Source organism: Folsomia candida, unplaced genomic scaffold, assembly GCF_002217175.1.
Source record: "Folsomia candida strain VU population unplaced genomic scaffold, ASM221717v1 Fcan01_Sc001, whole genome shotgun sequence".
NCBI classification, from domain to species: domain Eukaryota; kingdom Metazoa; phylum Arthropoda; class Collembola; order Entomobryomorpha; family Isotomidae; genus Folsomia; species Folsomia candida.
In genome coordinates this window covers 25,172,692-25,188,264 of record NW_019091193.1, presented here as the reverse complement: position 1 = coordinate 25,188,264, position 15,573 = coordinate 25,172,692, and the positions used below count along the sequence as shown (strand labels likewise).

Sequence of the window (15,573 nt, the reverse complement as noted above, 5' to 3'; positions counted from 1 at the left end):
CCGTGACAACAAGGAAGACGTATTCTTCATCAAGAAGCTATGTTGAATTCATATTACTCGTTTATTGTGCCGTGAAAATTTATGTGAAAACGTTAATTAACATTCATTAGAGGTATATATTCGTTATCGTATTAAGTCGATGCGCTTGACAAAAAAAACAATAATAGAGTTGATTAAATTGTAACTCTATATAATAATTGATGAGGTATTGAGAGAATTTAACTTGCTTAAATAAATAAAATAAGGCGTTATGTAACAATCAAAATCAATACACTAATATTCGTCTGTCGCTGGTCGAAATACGTGTAAATAAATAAACCAAAGAAAGAAGGAATTCATTCACATTTAAAAAATAGTGGTGGATCACTGCTTGATTTTTTCGTATGATCACTAACACTTGGTTATTAGAAACAAAAATGGAAAATCTTAGTAAGGCAGTGCAATCACAACTAACTAAAATTAGATTGCAGAATTTTTGCATCATTTTTACTCTCGGAACCATTTTTACTGGATCCACTGTTAACTGAGCTTTACATAGCCATGCATTCTTAATTTTATTGAATACATTGAGAATTCAAGTGAACTAGAAGTGGGCCAAATTAACTGACAATATAACAATATGACAATATTAACTGACATATATTGTGAGATAAAATATAATGCTAAACATTTGTGAACTACGTATTTATTTAGAAAAGTGGCCAATGTATATAATTTTGAATACCCAACAATTAATTATGATGTTATTTAATTATTGGGTCAGACCATTTGAAGGGGACTAATTGTAAGTATTCTAAATGATTAATATTTCCAGGAAAAAATTCTACCGAGAGCGGTGATGTAAAAATTTTAGTTACTAGTTGTGATTGCACTGCCTCACTAAGATTTCCCATTTTTGGGACCTTGTTTAATTATAATTAAACAAGGTCCCAAAAATGGGAAATCTTAGTGAGGAATTATTACCTATAGGTAATAATTTAGGTCTGTTAATTTCCTAAGTTAGAAGAATTACAAAATTTCTTCATTCTCGTAGTCGCCACCATTTCGTTGTTGCCCTTCTCGATCTAAAGTGATTCTGACACCAGGACCAATAACGAGGCAAGTAATTCCGGATGTGGTTGTGATTGAGGAGCCCGACGTCGTGGGACTGACAGATGGTAAGGAGGGTGCTGAGGTGGGTGAGGTCGGATTGCTCGTTCCTTCTGTATTTGGTGCCGGGCTAAGTCGAATGTTGTTCCCCGTTCCAAGCGTTTTTATTCCTCCTGCATCCCCCAAGGGAGATGGGCTGGTTGAAGCAGAACTGCTTGTCCCACTACGAACAGCGGACGAAGCAGCAGCAGAGGCTGTCAACCCATTGGCTGTCGTAGCGTTATTGTTGTGGGTGCTGGTAGGATTGTTTCCACCGCTTAAAAGACGACCTTGGCTTCTTCTTCCGCGACCAGTAGAGCTTCTACCTCCTCCACCATTCTGCTGTGGGCTAGAACTGGAACCGTTGCTTCGAACACTCCCACTCGTGACTGCAGCCGAGGATGAAGTTCTACCGCTCCCACCACTGCTCGGTGGAGGGGTTTGATTATTACTGGATGTGGAACGATCTGAACGTCTTGTGGGTGCTCTGGCACCATCACGTAATTCGACCTCCTCCTCCTCCTCTGAGGGCTCACTTTCTTCCAAGTCTTCTTCATCTTCCTCACCCAAATCCATTTCGTCATCTTCCTCTTCCCCCAAATAGTCTGGGTCGTCCGAATCTACACCTTCGTCACCGTCGTCTTCTCCTGCATCAGAGGAAGGCGACCCACCATTATCTCCTCCATTGACAGGAGCAGCAGAGGTTTGACTATGACCTTGACTAGAATTTCCATGCGCCGTTCCCGAAGCAGCAGTTCCTCCTCCTCTTCGTCCTACTACTCTCCTATTATTTGCGTTTGCATCACCACCTCCCCCACTTTCTGGTCCACCTCCACTACTTCCTGTTCCCACTCTAATTCCAGCAACTCCACGCTTTTCTGACTGGGCAACATCTCTCTTAATTCGACGGGACAAGTTACGATTGTTGGAACGGTATTGTAACATTTGTGAAAAATCAATTTCATAAACATGTCCAGCAATGAGAAGTTGACATGATGATGACCCAGTTTCATACGCTCGATCCAGTTCTTGCATGCTTCGCTCGTCGTATTGCCACCATCCTGAAAAAAATACAAAAGAGTCAGCAAAAGTGTTCTCTAAAAGTAAACGGCATATACAAAATATGTATATGAGCAATCGTTTTAACGTAAATTGAATTTTAAGCTATAAATAAATCCATCTATCGTACCTCCACCCCTTGCTTCATAGAACCATTCGTGATCCGCCTTTGTGTGCTTGTACAGCTGGCTGACATCCTTGAGTCGTGGATGCGTGAGAACACTGTGTGGGATGGGGGCTCGACAAATGGCGCAACGACTTTGACCCTGCATTGCAACTCCTTTGATGCACAGGAAACAAAAGATGTGATGACAGGGAAGTTCGACTGGATGAATACAGGCTTGGAGGCAGATGGGACATTCCAATTCCAAAGAGGCAATTTCGCCCATATTATCTGCTTCGCCCCCTTCAGCAGTAGGCTCTTGGGTCGTCGTCGTCCCGGATGACGACATTTTCCACTAGCACTGAATAGCCAAATCACACAGAGCTAAATTGTAGATTTATAATACACAGAGGTAATTCGTCCAGGTAGTCCTAAAACAAATATATAAAACATTTCCAGTCTCTTCCTCACCCAAAAGTCGTCGTAGAACAAGCAAAGGTTATGTCTGTAAGTTACCTGGTTTTTGTTGAGTCGACAATCGTCACAGGAACACTTCACAAAACTTTCTGCACACTATTTGTGTAAAGTTTATAATAGTGCGTCGTGTTTAAAGCGTTTCTGGTCAAAATTTTCTGGTAACACTAGTTTAAAGTAAGTGAGCTGGATTTTCTGACGGTTTCGAATTGTATTTTTAGCAGTAAAATTAAATAGTAGAATTAAATAGTTGTAGCACTACTGATATTTGTTTTGATGGGCTGCTGGCTGGTTAGTGTTGTTGTGCTATGCTATGCGGCTGCGAATGAGCATAGTGAGAGAAGCATATAGTGTGCCAACATTATGTGCAAGTGCAACTTCATGATGCCTTGGTTCAGCAAGATGGAACTTGATTTTTCATGAATCAATATCACATACTAGACTTTGGGAAAGTCAGTCAGGCAAATGCATGTCAAATGTATGTCATTTTGCAATGATAAATGAAATGCATGTGTTACTCGGGCTCGGGCTTACATGAAAGACGCGAATAATATGGAGCAAATTTATGCATAATAATGTTTTATTATATTTTTTATGATATATAATAGCTCTTTTGTATAACTCTTAATAATGTATGTAGCAAATATAATAGTGTGGCACACATTTTTTGGCCGCTTATCATAATGGAGGTGGTCTCCTCTTCAGATAAGAGCTCGCACTCTTGCGTCGTTATTTTCCTTCGTCGTGTCGTCTCTATTTAATCAGTCAGTTTGGAGGGGGTTGGGTGGTGGTCATCTTTATTCGTGGAGGACTTGAGCAAGTGGTTTGGGGGACAATTCACGCTTTTTTATCAGAGGAAAAGGGAGGAGTGTTGGAGGGATGCCTTCCGGAAGTGACGAGCAGAACGTTGGCTGGAGCTCTTGCCCTTGCTGTCCCCTCCAAGGACGAGCTCAGTGATCCGCTTCCGGACGCCCATCCCCACCGTTCTGCTCACGTTGCCACTACTTCCACCACCGCTGCCATGAGGATGGCGATGGTGATTTTGAACCATGTCATCCAAGGCGAACATGTTCGAGAGGGACTTTGGCCTCGGGTTACCAACTCTCACCACGGGATCCATGCTAATCTGGTTGCTCGTGAGATTAGTCAAGCTGCCCCTCCCTCCAAAGTAAAGCCCTCCTCCCCCACCGTTAGCCAAGGGATTGCTCAGGTCTGTCAGAGACTTGTAACGCGTGTCAAACATTGGGCAACGACGGAAAATGTGGGCCGGTTGACTACTTTTGTGGTTGGCATCTGCCGGATGATGGTGGTGGTGATGATAATGGTGGCCTTGTTGATGGTCCATCCCAAGGCCCCCGTGTTTATTGTTGTTGCCACCATTGCCGTGCTTAATGTAAAGCCCACCCCCCGTTCTCAACTGTTTGGAGTTTGAATTTGAGGATGAGGAAGATTGAGCAGAACCAGACGTGTTTGTGGGCGTGGTTGAGACGGAGCCACCTGCAGAGTCCAATTGTAACGGTTTCTTATTGTTGTTATTGGAACTGCTTCCTCCAGTGGTGGACGTCGTGGTGGTAGTGATGAGAACCCCTTTTGTTAATTGGTGGTGGTATTTGATAATGTCGTTGTTGTTGTCCTCGTTATCTGCTCGGATCTGGATTTGTATTTGCGTCCCGTAATGGTGGTGGATGTGATGATGGTGGTGCGTTTCTCTGTCACTGTTTTTGGAGTTTAGGAGACTGATGGGTAGTAGGTCTTGGGGGTGGGCGGCGAAGGTCTTGTTGAGGCGGGACGGGATGGTTTCGATGGGCGGCGGTTGAGGAGGCAATTCTGAGAACCCCTCGTCATTCTTGTTAAATTTGAGCATGGACACATCTGGAGTGTGGGGGGGATGGTGATTCACTCGGTCGTGGTTGTTGTTACTGGTGACGTGAGCTATAACGTCCGGTCCCGAGGAGGTAATGGTGACCAGGGTCGTTTGGGGCGTGGAGGGTTTATTATTATGAGGACTGTTGGTTGAGGTGGTAGATGTGAGACCAGTGTTTGGCGGAGACGGTTTTAGGCCACGCACGTAGTCGTAGAGTTCGTCAATGTCTTGATACTCTTCTTCTTCCTCCTCCTCGTCCGGACCTTGACCGCCGGAAATGGGGTTGTTGTGACTCTCGCTCCTCACAATAAGGGTCGTACCATCCTTCTTCGGGGTGAGGAAAATGGGTGGGGCGTATGCTTTCCACTGCCTTCCGTCAAATCGAGGTAGTTCCTTCTGAAGACTGATGTCGTATATCTGTGGAAGAGAAGAGAAACATTTCTGTTAGTTTGTTCCGGTGTAATTTCGGGCACTTTAAACTAAAGCCACAAACATGGTGGGATATTTAAGTGGGACGGAATATACTTGACCAATTTGATAAGAGTAGGTAGGGGTCAAGGCCTACCCTTCCCCCAATTACATAATTGTACATATATTGGACGGATGGGCTCATGGATCAAGGGTAAAAATTACCCGAAAATCGATCACACACTTTATGTACAGTCCTAAATATAAGTACCACTGTCATTCAGTCATTATTGCATTATGCCCACGCGCACAGAAGACGTCGACGACGAATAAGAAGAAGGAACAGTGACAACAATGGGACCAGTATGTCGCAATAATGTGCATACAACGAGAAGTTATTTATGTGCTGCTGCTGCTCCCATTGTGCACTCTTATTATTGTCGAAGGGAAACAATGGAATGAATTCTCCGTAATCGGTCCAATCGCCCATTGTGACCCAATCCAATGTGAGGACCCCTGCTGCCAAAGGACGCCCAATCCGTCTCCCTCCACAATAATGTGCTTGCATAAGTCTCCCATTCCTGTGATTACCTAAATATTTCTGATCAGATCAGTCAGTCAGAACTATTGTAATTACTGTACGGGAGCTCTGCTCATTTGCATTGTGCAAAAATTAGGTAGGACCCAAGCTATGCTATGAGATTTACGCGTCTCTTTATTCAGGTTGTTCCAACTATTTTGGGGGTGGGCGAAACAGAGATGGACGATTGAGACAAAATAGAAATAAAAGTGAAATGTGAACTACTTTGAAATAAGATTAGTCTTAATTCTGTTCGTCACCAATAAGTCATGTGACGTAATTGTCTTTGTTGCCCAATAAACAATGGAATCCATGCTCATAGTAATAACTGTGTTTGTTGTTGTACTTTTATTGCATATGGTTAGTTAGTGGTAGCTAATTTGCTGCTAACTTACATACATATTATTTAATTTATTACCCAGGAAAGTAAAGTTATATGATCTCGTTCATCTTTGTTTTACCTGAATGCGATCCTTGACTTGATGGAGGAGACAGCCAGCTTTGTGAGCTACTGAGCTGAACTGTGCCACACCCTCCAACTCGTCCATATTCTTGGCCACTTGGAATTTGAGGGGGGCTGAGGTTGGGAGGGGCACGAGCGACTCTTTCCAACTCTGAGGAAATTAATACATCAATTTTAGTACAGTACTTATTTTATTATTAGTCAAATTAGGGTTCAGTTGCTTATTTATAATAAGTACGTTATTAGTTCGGGTAGTTTGGTGCTTAACAATTATTCAGCTCTTTTTTTAGAATTCACACACAAGTACTTATTTTAAAAAAATCAAAATTAATTGATGTTAAAAAGAGATTAAACCTAAAAAAACACCTTCCCATTTACATATATGCATTTGATTTCTTCCTGCAAAGTCTGTTGTTGTACATAAACGTAAAAAAGAATGTCACTTATTCTGTCGGATTGACAGGCCGTACTTCTTGCTGTAAACACTAAATAGTACAATTTCTGCAAACTAACTGTTATTCTGCCTCCTTGATCAAATGGTGTGGCAGCGACCGGCCTAGATCCTTGAAAATGACCGCGACCAATGCGAGGACCACACCATCATCCATTCATTGTACATACGTATCAGTCTGTTAGCTCTTAATGGGAGTAATACACAGCACAGCGAGATGTGGTCATTCGACTCGAACACAACAAAAGCCTTATTTATAAATAATAATAATAAAGAAACGCAGCCAAATTACGCATGAAATTTCAATTTCTCGCTGAAAGGAGTAAACACGCAGAATAGAAAATTCTATGCATGCACGATAGGACGAGAGAATAAGCTGTATGCTACCCTTCAAAAAGTGGTCGTCGTCGTGTAATGGCCTGCTATTATTTACTGCGAGATGGAAGAAGGTCGCCCCATAATAATAAATAACACTAATAATCATAAATTCTTCAAATGGTTTGTTATATATTGGTCCAACATTATTAATTATTTTCAATCTATTTAATACGCCATCAGAAATTATGTATTTGCTCACGGGTGAGAGGGGCAGGGCGAACAGGAGTTGTTCCTTCAGCGTGGAGTATAGTCTCAGCTCTGGAAAGAACTTAAAGTTTCGTCCGTTCGACGGAGGTCTTCCTTCGACAAGACGCACCATGAGGGGAAGTCTTTTGCTCAGAATTCCTCTGAAAAGTCCAATGAAGAAAACGATTAGCGATTAACGACTTGGGAATATTATGTAAAACGTAATACACCAAGATGATGGCGCGATACGCAATACTTTTTCATAAAATGTGGTCTCGCATATTCGCGCATCAGACAATAATGAGTCCGGAACATAAAAGAAGTGACGTTGCTGATACCGTCACGAGGAAGAGGATGACGGTACAGGAATGATATGTGACAATAATGCCGTGATGGTGTGCATTATATTGTCATCATCCTCATTACAGATATTATGTATGTACTATTATTGAGGCCTCAAGCGACTCCTCATCATTGACCCATCCCAATCAGGTAGTAACTGTGACTCTTTTTAGAATAATTACGGAACGACGATGGAAACTTATGTCACGATTGTCACGTGCATATGGACTCTGCGAACGGGTGACAACCATACAAAATTCGTGACATTGTCATCCCGTTATTCGATCGAAGATTAATTAATGGTTTTATACAACATGTGTGCAATATGTACACAGAGTGCGGTATGCACATACACACATACATATTGTACATATTTTTGGTGGTCTCACCTCGTTGTGTGTACCCCTCCAATCCCATCTCCCGTTTGATCGCCACATCCGCCAGCCACTGGGCTGAACTTGCCCTTGGCACCACACGGGAGGAATACGGTCAGTTTATCCTGGTCCAAGCACCGCACGTACTTTCCCACCACTTTGTTCGACTTTGAAGGGACGCTGACCACTCCGACCAGTGTGATCACTTCACCCGGTAAGAGCGTTCGACTCTTGCTCCCAATTCGGTACGTTTTCTCGTCCCCTTCCGCCAACCAAGCTTTGAACGGGTCACGAACCAGGCAACTCTTGGTCCCTGAACGTGACATGGCTTCGACGCTGAGGAAACTGGGGACGGAGCGACCCTCTTCGTTCAGTATTTCGAAATGACCCTGGAAGGTGGAGGGGATGAGGAGTGTGGGGCCAAAGGGCGACACTCTCGTGGTCGTGGAGACGCCCGTTTTCTTTTTAAATTTGACACACTGTCCTACGAGCGAGTGGGTGTGGCCACACGAAATGAGCAGCACATGACAGCCAGCCGTTAGCCCCGAGTAGGAACCTTGACTCACTTTCGCCACCAGGGGCAATATCTGTCCGGACTTGACAATATCAGTCAGATAACTCCCAGCCTCACCCCCGCTGTTGTTCCAGCGCGTTTCCCGAAGGAGGGCGGCCACTTCGGAGGCCCGGGTCGACGACGAACCCATCTTGCTCACTCTGTACGTGGAACAATGGAGGAGAGAAAGAATTAATAATTGTTTCAAACCTACATAAGAGTTACATAATAATAATAATAATGATAATTCATCGCGCATATAAAAACTCCCCGATCCAATCCACCAACGCAACCACGTAGATTTACATACAAGAGAAACGACTCTTTGGTCGGTCCATTCTTTCTGCTCACAACATTTCTGATTGATTAATGACTATTGCGCGACTGTTCATTGCCCACATTATTCATTTCATTTCATTATCTTCCTTCACATTCAGACTCAAACTTTGTATGTCGTAAGTTATGTTCGGTTCGTATAATAATAATCTGCATAACTGATCTCTTTTCTTCGTCTTGTTTCTGCTCGTTGTGCATAAAGCAGCAGCAGCGACGGCGGCTGAGGAGAGATAAAAATGATGATCCCATCTTTTGCATGGTATATTACATGGACCTGTGCAGTGATTTTGCTGCCCATGCGACGAGGACGACGACGAGCAGTATATGTAACGAGCAGTGGAGTAAACATTGTTTATTAATCTTATTCATATCGATTGGGAAGAGGAGGAGGATTTGTAGGTTGCAGGCGAGCGAAGAGGAGGAGGAGGAGGATAATACCACTCATTTTTATCAGTTTTCAGTTTTTTGTGAACATACATGTAACGAGCTGGATGATGATGATGATATATAATGATGACATGAAAGAGATGCCCAAAATTGGAGGTGGTACATACGCACAACGAAGCGAAGGACACCACCACGCCACGACCAGCCAGCAACGACTTGGTTCTCCACTTGTTTCAATTATTATTAGCTTATTCTCTATGACAAGCAATTCAATTGCAACGTGTGATTCCGTAATGGACTGATGACGACGACGACGAATACTAATTATGAGCATCGAATGGCGAATTCATCTGCACTGCCCAGTTTCTAATTACAGTCAACAACTTGTATCATGGACATTTGCATTTTATGTGTAATACTAATTCATTCGCGAAAGGATAGGAAAAACAGCGTCTTATTTGTCCATCATTAATGAAAAAAGACAAAGAGGATATTTTTCATGTATGATGTGTGACATGGTGCGACTCATACGTATTTATTTATTTTTGCAACCTAATCATATCGTAAACGTCATCCTGTAAACCATTTCCCGATCATCATCGTCATAATGAATTATTGCCTACCTATTGCGAGTTGTTTGAGAAAAGGTGATGTTCAAAAAGTTGTGCAATTATAGCCATCAGCAGAAATGAAATTAGTTTACGGAGGACGAGTCTCACCAACCACAAGCAACAAGAGCGTCTCACATATTTATGTAAGACGAGGTCCTCCTTTTGCAAGGAAGTTGCACCCGTTAGCCTAATCATTTAATGACGACAGAGGGGTTTTGCGAGTGAGCATTGAACTTGAATGTGTGAAATGTGTGAGAACGAGGAAACGATGTGGATTTGAAACACTTTGCTCTCTGTTGTTCTGCGATGAAGTGACTGCGCTGGACTTGATCAAAGACGTTTATTACGTATCGTGTTATGGGATGGAGAGCAACTCGACTTTATTTTATGAAAATACATGCACAAAGAAAGAAGACAGGAAAATCCGGTCTCACTCGCCTGAATGCCAGCCAACACAATAACCAACCACCTCATTGCGACTGCGAGAAATCAAGTGAATGTGAACCTGACCCCGGAATAGTAACAACTTTTTAATAAGAAAGCTTAAAAGAATGCAGTGATTTAGCTCAGGCTAGAATTTTGTAATAATAATTAAGCCGGGAATGCGAAAACTTATTACTTGTGTGGATTCAAGGAAGTGTTTATGTCTGACATTCTCCCATGTTTTTTTACGTATGCTGTATTTTGGGATTTATGATGACAAGGCGAATTTATGACGGCGAGTTAGGATGTGCCCTATTTTATGAGGGAATGCGTACCTACACACACATTTTTGAGTCTTCTGGGATGGTCCAGGGCAGAAATTGTTGTGTAAATACCGAGCTATGAATCCTTATTGTTTATCAGGTCAACCGAGGTCCAATTTATATACTAGAGTGCATGCTTATGTATACATTCATATCGTCACGAAACTCATGATAATGTTTCCCGTCTTATTTCTTCCCATGACCTTTTGACATATTACATATTGGTCCATAATTAGCGTGATTTGGTCGTGTCACTGTTGGTGTGTGTGCATAATTTTAATTTTCCAAGCCAGAGAGGAGGGGATGAATGTGCACTGCTTTGTCATGCACATAGGACGCATTCGCTATTATTGTGTGTGTGGTTAGCTAAATAGTTAATGTGAGAGTGAGGCGAGAGAAGTGGTCCAAGATGCACATAGCAAGCGTCCGCCGCCGAGTCCCGTTACTGGGCACCCACGCCACGCCATACACAATGCGCAAAGTAAAGTATAACCTCGTTACCACGAACTCTCAGCCGTCTCAGCCAGCAGGTCTCTCAGGTTAGGTCTCGCTCAACAAAATGTCTCCCTCTTTTCATCCTCGATGGGACCCAACCAGGGGGCACCAACAAGGGCGGAATAAATAAAAAAAACCTCTGCGAAATATTCCATTCCATTTCACCAGCCAGGCCACCGGGGACAAATGTCGCCTCATATGCAGATTGAGGCAAATAGCACCACACGACAAATGACAAAAGAGGACGACGAACGAACGAGTTGTTTGAAAAGAGAGCCCCAATTCGTCATATATATCAATCACGAAAAGGCATACATATATTTGTTCATGTATTGAGAATGGTATGCATGCACCGCAGGATTGCATTGTTGTCGTCTCACCACCACCACACCTGGGACAGAGTGACACACACGATGCCAAGCGTCGTCGAGATAACTATTTCACCTCTGTTGTTGACTGCCAATAAAAAACTCGAGGAGAAAAAGAAAGAAAGTTCATTTCCGATTTGTGATTGAATTTGGCTGATGATGGGAATGCTGATGGGACCACCAGGTGAATAGCAGTGACAGACACTCCACTGAAATGCTGACAGGGTTAGTTAGTACCAGGGACGGGTGGGCAACGCACATATGCAAAAAAGCAGAGGAATTAAGACACCTATCCATTTACATATGCATATAAGTAGTAGGCCAAGAACTAATCTCTTTTCCGTACCATATGCCACGTATGTTTTTGCATTTATGTGTGTGTGAGAGAGAGAATGTGTCAAATTCGTGGACTGGATTTGTTGACAAAGGAACGGAATAAGAAAACCAAACCACATACATACTTTTCCGGAATGGGCAATGTAATAGAGCTGAAACTTTAGGCATGAATTTATGACACTCCTCTGCATTATGTTGGAGCTGGTTTGTTCTGCATGCAATAAAATAAAGGAAGGGGCGCAGGTAAAAAGCACGAATTCATGATCATTTTATACCAAACTCCGTTTAAGCAATTAAACCAACAACACAACACGGAAATGAATGTCACACACATAGAAAGAGGTAACACGAGAAGAAGAAGAAGAAGAGTGCAAATATTTGGGCAGAGTTCAACACCGTCAAATTTTATGACCAAAACTAAAAAGAATTTAACTCCAACTTCCCGTGTCCACTACTTTTCTACCAAATCGCAGCAGAGAGGTTTATGGTCACACGTATGTACATATGAGCGGAGAAACCTTTTAACTATCTACTGCCTGAATGCAATCATGGGTTGCACAATCACATGACGACGACGACGACATCGACCAAGTCCTGGTTTTCGTTTTATGACAAAATCTCGGCAAACAAAGGTGGTCCTCAGAGATTACGTTGGAGGGTAGACTGCATGACAAGTGATGGTTGGGCAAGACGCTTGACAGAAAGAAATGGTTCCTTTCCTTCTCGTTCTGCTGCTGGGTTGAAATCAATTTTAATTTTATGCTGATACCCAAACAGGCAACCAACTCACGTCTCCACGCCACACACATTCACACGTGAAATGGATCCACTTTCGAAACCCGGAACGCTCCTCTTCGTCCTCGTCGTTCTATCACTTTCTATTGTATTTAATAATATTCATGGCATAACGACGACACGGTATGAATTGGAGTGGATGCATACCCGATGATGCATGTTGATTATGGTAATCGTAAATTGTCACGCTGGCTTCCTCTGGTCCACACACGACAGAAAATAAGACCAGAAAATAAGCCCGAGCTGGTTGAGGTCAATGTCAAGTTTTGCTGAATGCGATGCAGCCCTTGAGCTTGTTCCTTTAAAACTTTTAAAACCAGTGGAAAGTAGGTCGGTCATCTCAGTGGCAGAAGTCGTTCCTGTTATTTCGTCCTTTCATGAATAAATAAACATTGAGGCGATGTTGGCATTGTTGAAAACACGATGAGCGAGCATGCGGGCAAAAGTCTGGACTCAAAGTCGACCTTTCCTACAGGAGCAAGAGCGAGTTAAAGGGTATCCAGTCAGACTTGAAACAAGGTCTGAAACCTGGATTGACGATCTACAACCACTTTACTACTTGCGTATGATGTGAGAAGCTGCGCATATGAAATGGACTCTGGTTGCAGAAGGCTTCATTCCACGCTAAGACGCTGTTGCAGCCCAATGGCCCATTGTTCTCTTTTTTATGGGTTCACTTATTACTATTTCACTTCTTCTTCTGCACAGATTGAAAGCTCAGACTTGTAGCCAAGGAGGACGGACACCTGTTCCTTTATTTTTTCCATTATCATCTCCGTCGCCCTGTCTTCAGTGCTATTATATGCCTTGGAATGGCATCGGATAAAATCTGGAGCCCAGCAACGACTACCAAACGGCTCGTACGACCAGTGCATGCAACGTATTAAAATGTAAATGAAGTATTATTAATGGGATGAAATATTTATCGTGGTCATTGGACTCACTAAAAAGATTTAATAGCATGGCGAATGGAAATTCGATCCGTGGTTGCGGTGACGTGTGGGAGTGGTGTGGATGTGCAGAATTATGCATTGAAGTATGGAAAAAGGACATGTATACGACTTACAGTTGTTTCCAGCGGTGAGTTTGGGAGTGGTTTCCAATAACGGTGCGTTTGTGGCCAAAAGTTCCGCTGGACACATTCTCATTCTCTCTCACTTCCGAGTATGCTTACTTCTTTCGATGAATGCGTATCACCACTCTCGCACAATCACATGAAAACGATACCCCAATGGACACACCACCATCCGAGTACTGATCACTCCCGACGATTCTCAAGCGTTGGTCCTTGTTCAGCCAGATCTGCCTTTATCCGAGCAGACGAACCTTTAATTCGGAGCGAAAAAACACATCTGTCCGCAGAGCTCAATTTATACACCTTTCCTCCGAGTTGGTTTAATATTATGGGTTCGAATGTCTGCCAAAAGTGAATATCAGCTGCAACTGGCATACGAAATCCTAAGTTTCGAAAGCCCTATCATCTGCTTATTCGTTGTGTTGAGTGTCGGACCACGGGTAACGGTGCGTTGCGTTGGGATGGCCGAGGGGCAGTAGCAGAAATGTCGAAGAAGAAGAAGAAGTTGAGACGACGCCTCCTCCGATGCGATCGTGTGCTCTCTGGTCCGTGGGCACCTCAGCACTGGGGACCAACAACTCGGCTTCTTCAAGTCTGGTCTCAACAATGAAGCCAGTCCACCACCACCACCACCAACCTCATGATCACTGCCTGCATGGTAATCAACAGCTATACGAGGACCAAACCAGGCTCTCCCCGTTTACTACTACGCAAACATTAAAGCTCCCTGTTTCTGCTCTACGAATATCCACTCACACGCATGCAAACACTTTCTGAGGATTAACACAACAATCTCAATAACAGCGACTTTATTCCTCAATTTTAAGAACGACAGAGACTCACATCATGCATCACGAGCGATCAATTGTCCAGTTTATTGAGAAATGTTGAGACGACAACTTCACCTCGTCTCAAACTGCCTCTCTAAAGTTTTGTTCTACAAAGTCCCGAATGAAATGCACTACCGATTCATGAGCAAACATCCAATCCCCAAAAAATAAAACTCCAATTTTTGAAAACCCTTTTTTTGCTAAACAACAGCAAATAGTATTTACTTGGTCATACTTTCGCACGGGGGAAAACACAGACCACATTATTCTAGCTCATCGACCATGTAGAAGTGACTGACTGAGATGCACATTGTAATAAGTATTAGCATTATTATTATCATTATGTACATATTATCGCATTGTTCTCGTGCTGAGGTTGGTTTTCGAGGACCTGTCGAATAAAAAGTGCATAAATGAAGGCAAGAAATTCACCAATTTGTTGTGGTTGTCAATAATAATGCACAATTCTCTCAACAACAATCCAACGGTGCTTGTGCTCTTGGTTGGTCTTCCCATAACTAAAGCTATATATCTCACATTCGAGGCGTGAATGAACGTATGCGGCAAATTTTTGACGTTGACGTGTTGTGACCTTCCACCTTTTCCTTCGGCGTTCGATAATGCTACGAAATTCCTCAACTGATTGGAATCAAGATGACCCGTTACAATTCCTCACTTATTATCGTGTGGATGTAAAACCCATTTCCGCAGACTTCCATTGTCTGTCATAATTCCGTTGGCCAAGATGATAAGATTCAGAGGGAGAGAGAGAGACCAAGAGGTAAATTGCCATGATTGGTCACCATCGATTATAGTTACGTCACCTTACATGCCTACAACTACGGTTGCAAATGCTATTGAACAATGATGACACTGTGTCACTCAAGTAAATATGGTAAATATGTGGCTGTGGCAGTCATTTTCTCAACTTGCCTCACAATTCTCACCACTCACAATGAGATACATATGTATTTGTGTACATGTGTACATAAACTGAATCTCGCAGTCCCGAATTTTTGCCAAATTTCTCATAACTTGCTCCACTACTAGATTTGCAGGATCCTGTGGGTATTTATTTATTTTGCAACGTACGAGATTTGCAGAAGAAAGGACGAGCCCATTCACAGACTTAATTTGTCATGTGAAATATGAAGTGAGCATGTGACTCGAGTGGTCGATTACGAGACTAAATGTGGAGCCATTGTTGTATATATTTAAATACATCGAAAAG

At 42.8% G+C, this 15,573-nt stretch overlaps 2 protein-coding genes across 6 annotated transcripts; both read right to left on the bottom strand.

The window, feature by feature from the left end:
* Positions 1-42: 42 nt before the first annotated feature.
* LOC110841880 (E3 ubiquitin-protein ligase rnf146) lies at positions 43-3,103 on the bottom strand. Of its 5 annotated transcripts, none has more exons than XM_035857985.1 (4): positions 2,807-3,103; positions 2,318-2,651; positions 1,013-2,189; positions 43-396 (listed from the first exon to the last, which is right to left on the bottom strand). In XM_035857985.1, exons 2-4 carry the CDS (start codon positions 2,637-2,639, stop codon positions 336-338), a joined length of 1,560 nt encoding a protein of 519 aa, XP_035713878.1. In that variant the 5' UTR covers positions 2,640-2,651; positions 2,807-3,103; the 3' UTR covers positions 43-335. The 5 variants fall into 5 exon arrangements, with proteins under 5 accessions (XP_035713878.1, XP_035713884.1, XP_035713887.1 ...); XM_035857991.1 differs by having other exon boundaries at positions 43-411; positions 964-2,189; positions 2,318-2,721; positions 2,807-3,102; XM_035857994.1 differs by having other exon boundaries at positions 964-2,189; positions 2,318-2,721; positions 2,807-3,102.
* Positions 3,104-3,315: 212 nt separating this feature from the next.
* Positions 3,316-14,091, bottom strand: LOC110842043. Its single transcript, XM_022087750.2, has 5 exons — positions 13,504-14,091; positions 7,826-8,524; positions 7,108-7,255; positions 6,078-6,230; positions 3,316-5,045 (listed from the first exon to the last, which is right to left on the bottom strand). The coding sequence occupies exons 2-5, from the start codon at positions 8,512-8,514 to the stop codon at positions 3,615-3,617; spliced, it is 2,421 nt and encodes an 806-aa protein (XP_021943442.1). The 5' UTR covers positions 8,515-8,524; positions 13,504-14,091; the 3' UTR covers positions 3,316-3,614.
* Between the last annotated feature and the right edge of the window lie 1,482 nt (positions 14,092-15,573).

Bases quoted from the DNA above. Each gene is read 5' to 3' on its own strand.
- LOC110841880 (XM_035857985.1), bottom strand. From the start codon at position 2,639: ATGTCGTCATCCGGGACGACGACGACCCAAGAGCCTACTGCTGAAGGG. The intron at 2,190-2,317 runs GTACGATAGATG...TATTTTTTTCAG, and splicing joins CTATGAAGCAAGGGGTGGAG to GATGGTGGCAATACGACGAG. The intron at 397-1,012 runs GTAATTCTTCTA...CTAATAACCAAG, and splicing joins TACGAGAATGAAGAAATTTT to TGTTAGTGATCATACGAAAA.
- LOC110842043 (XM_022087750.2), bottom strand. From the start codon at position 8,514: ATGGGTTCGTCGTCGACCCGGGCCTCCGAAGTGGCCGCCCTCCTTCGG. The intron at 7,256-7,825 runs GTGAGACCACCA...TGGACTTTTCAG, and splicing joins GGAGGGGTACACACAACGAG to AGGAATTCTGAGCAAAAGAC. The intron at 5,046-6,077 runs GTAAAACAAAGA...TCTCTTCCACAG, and splicing joins AAGTCAAGGATCGCATTCAG to ATATACGACATCAGTCTTCA.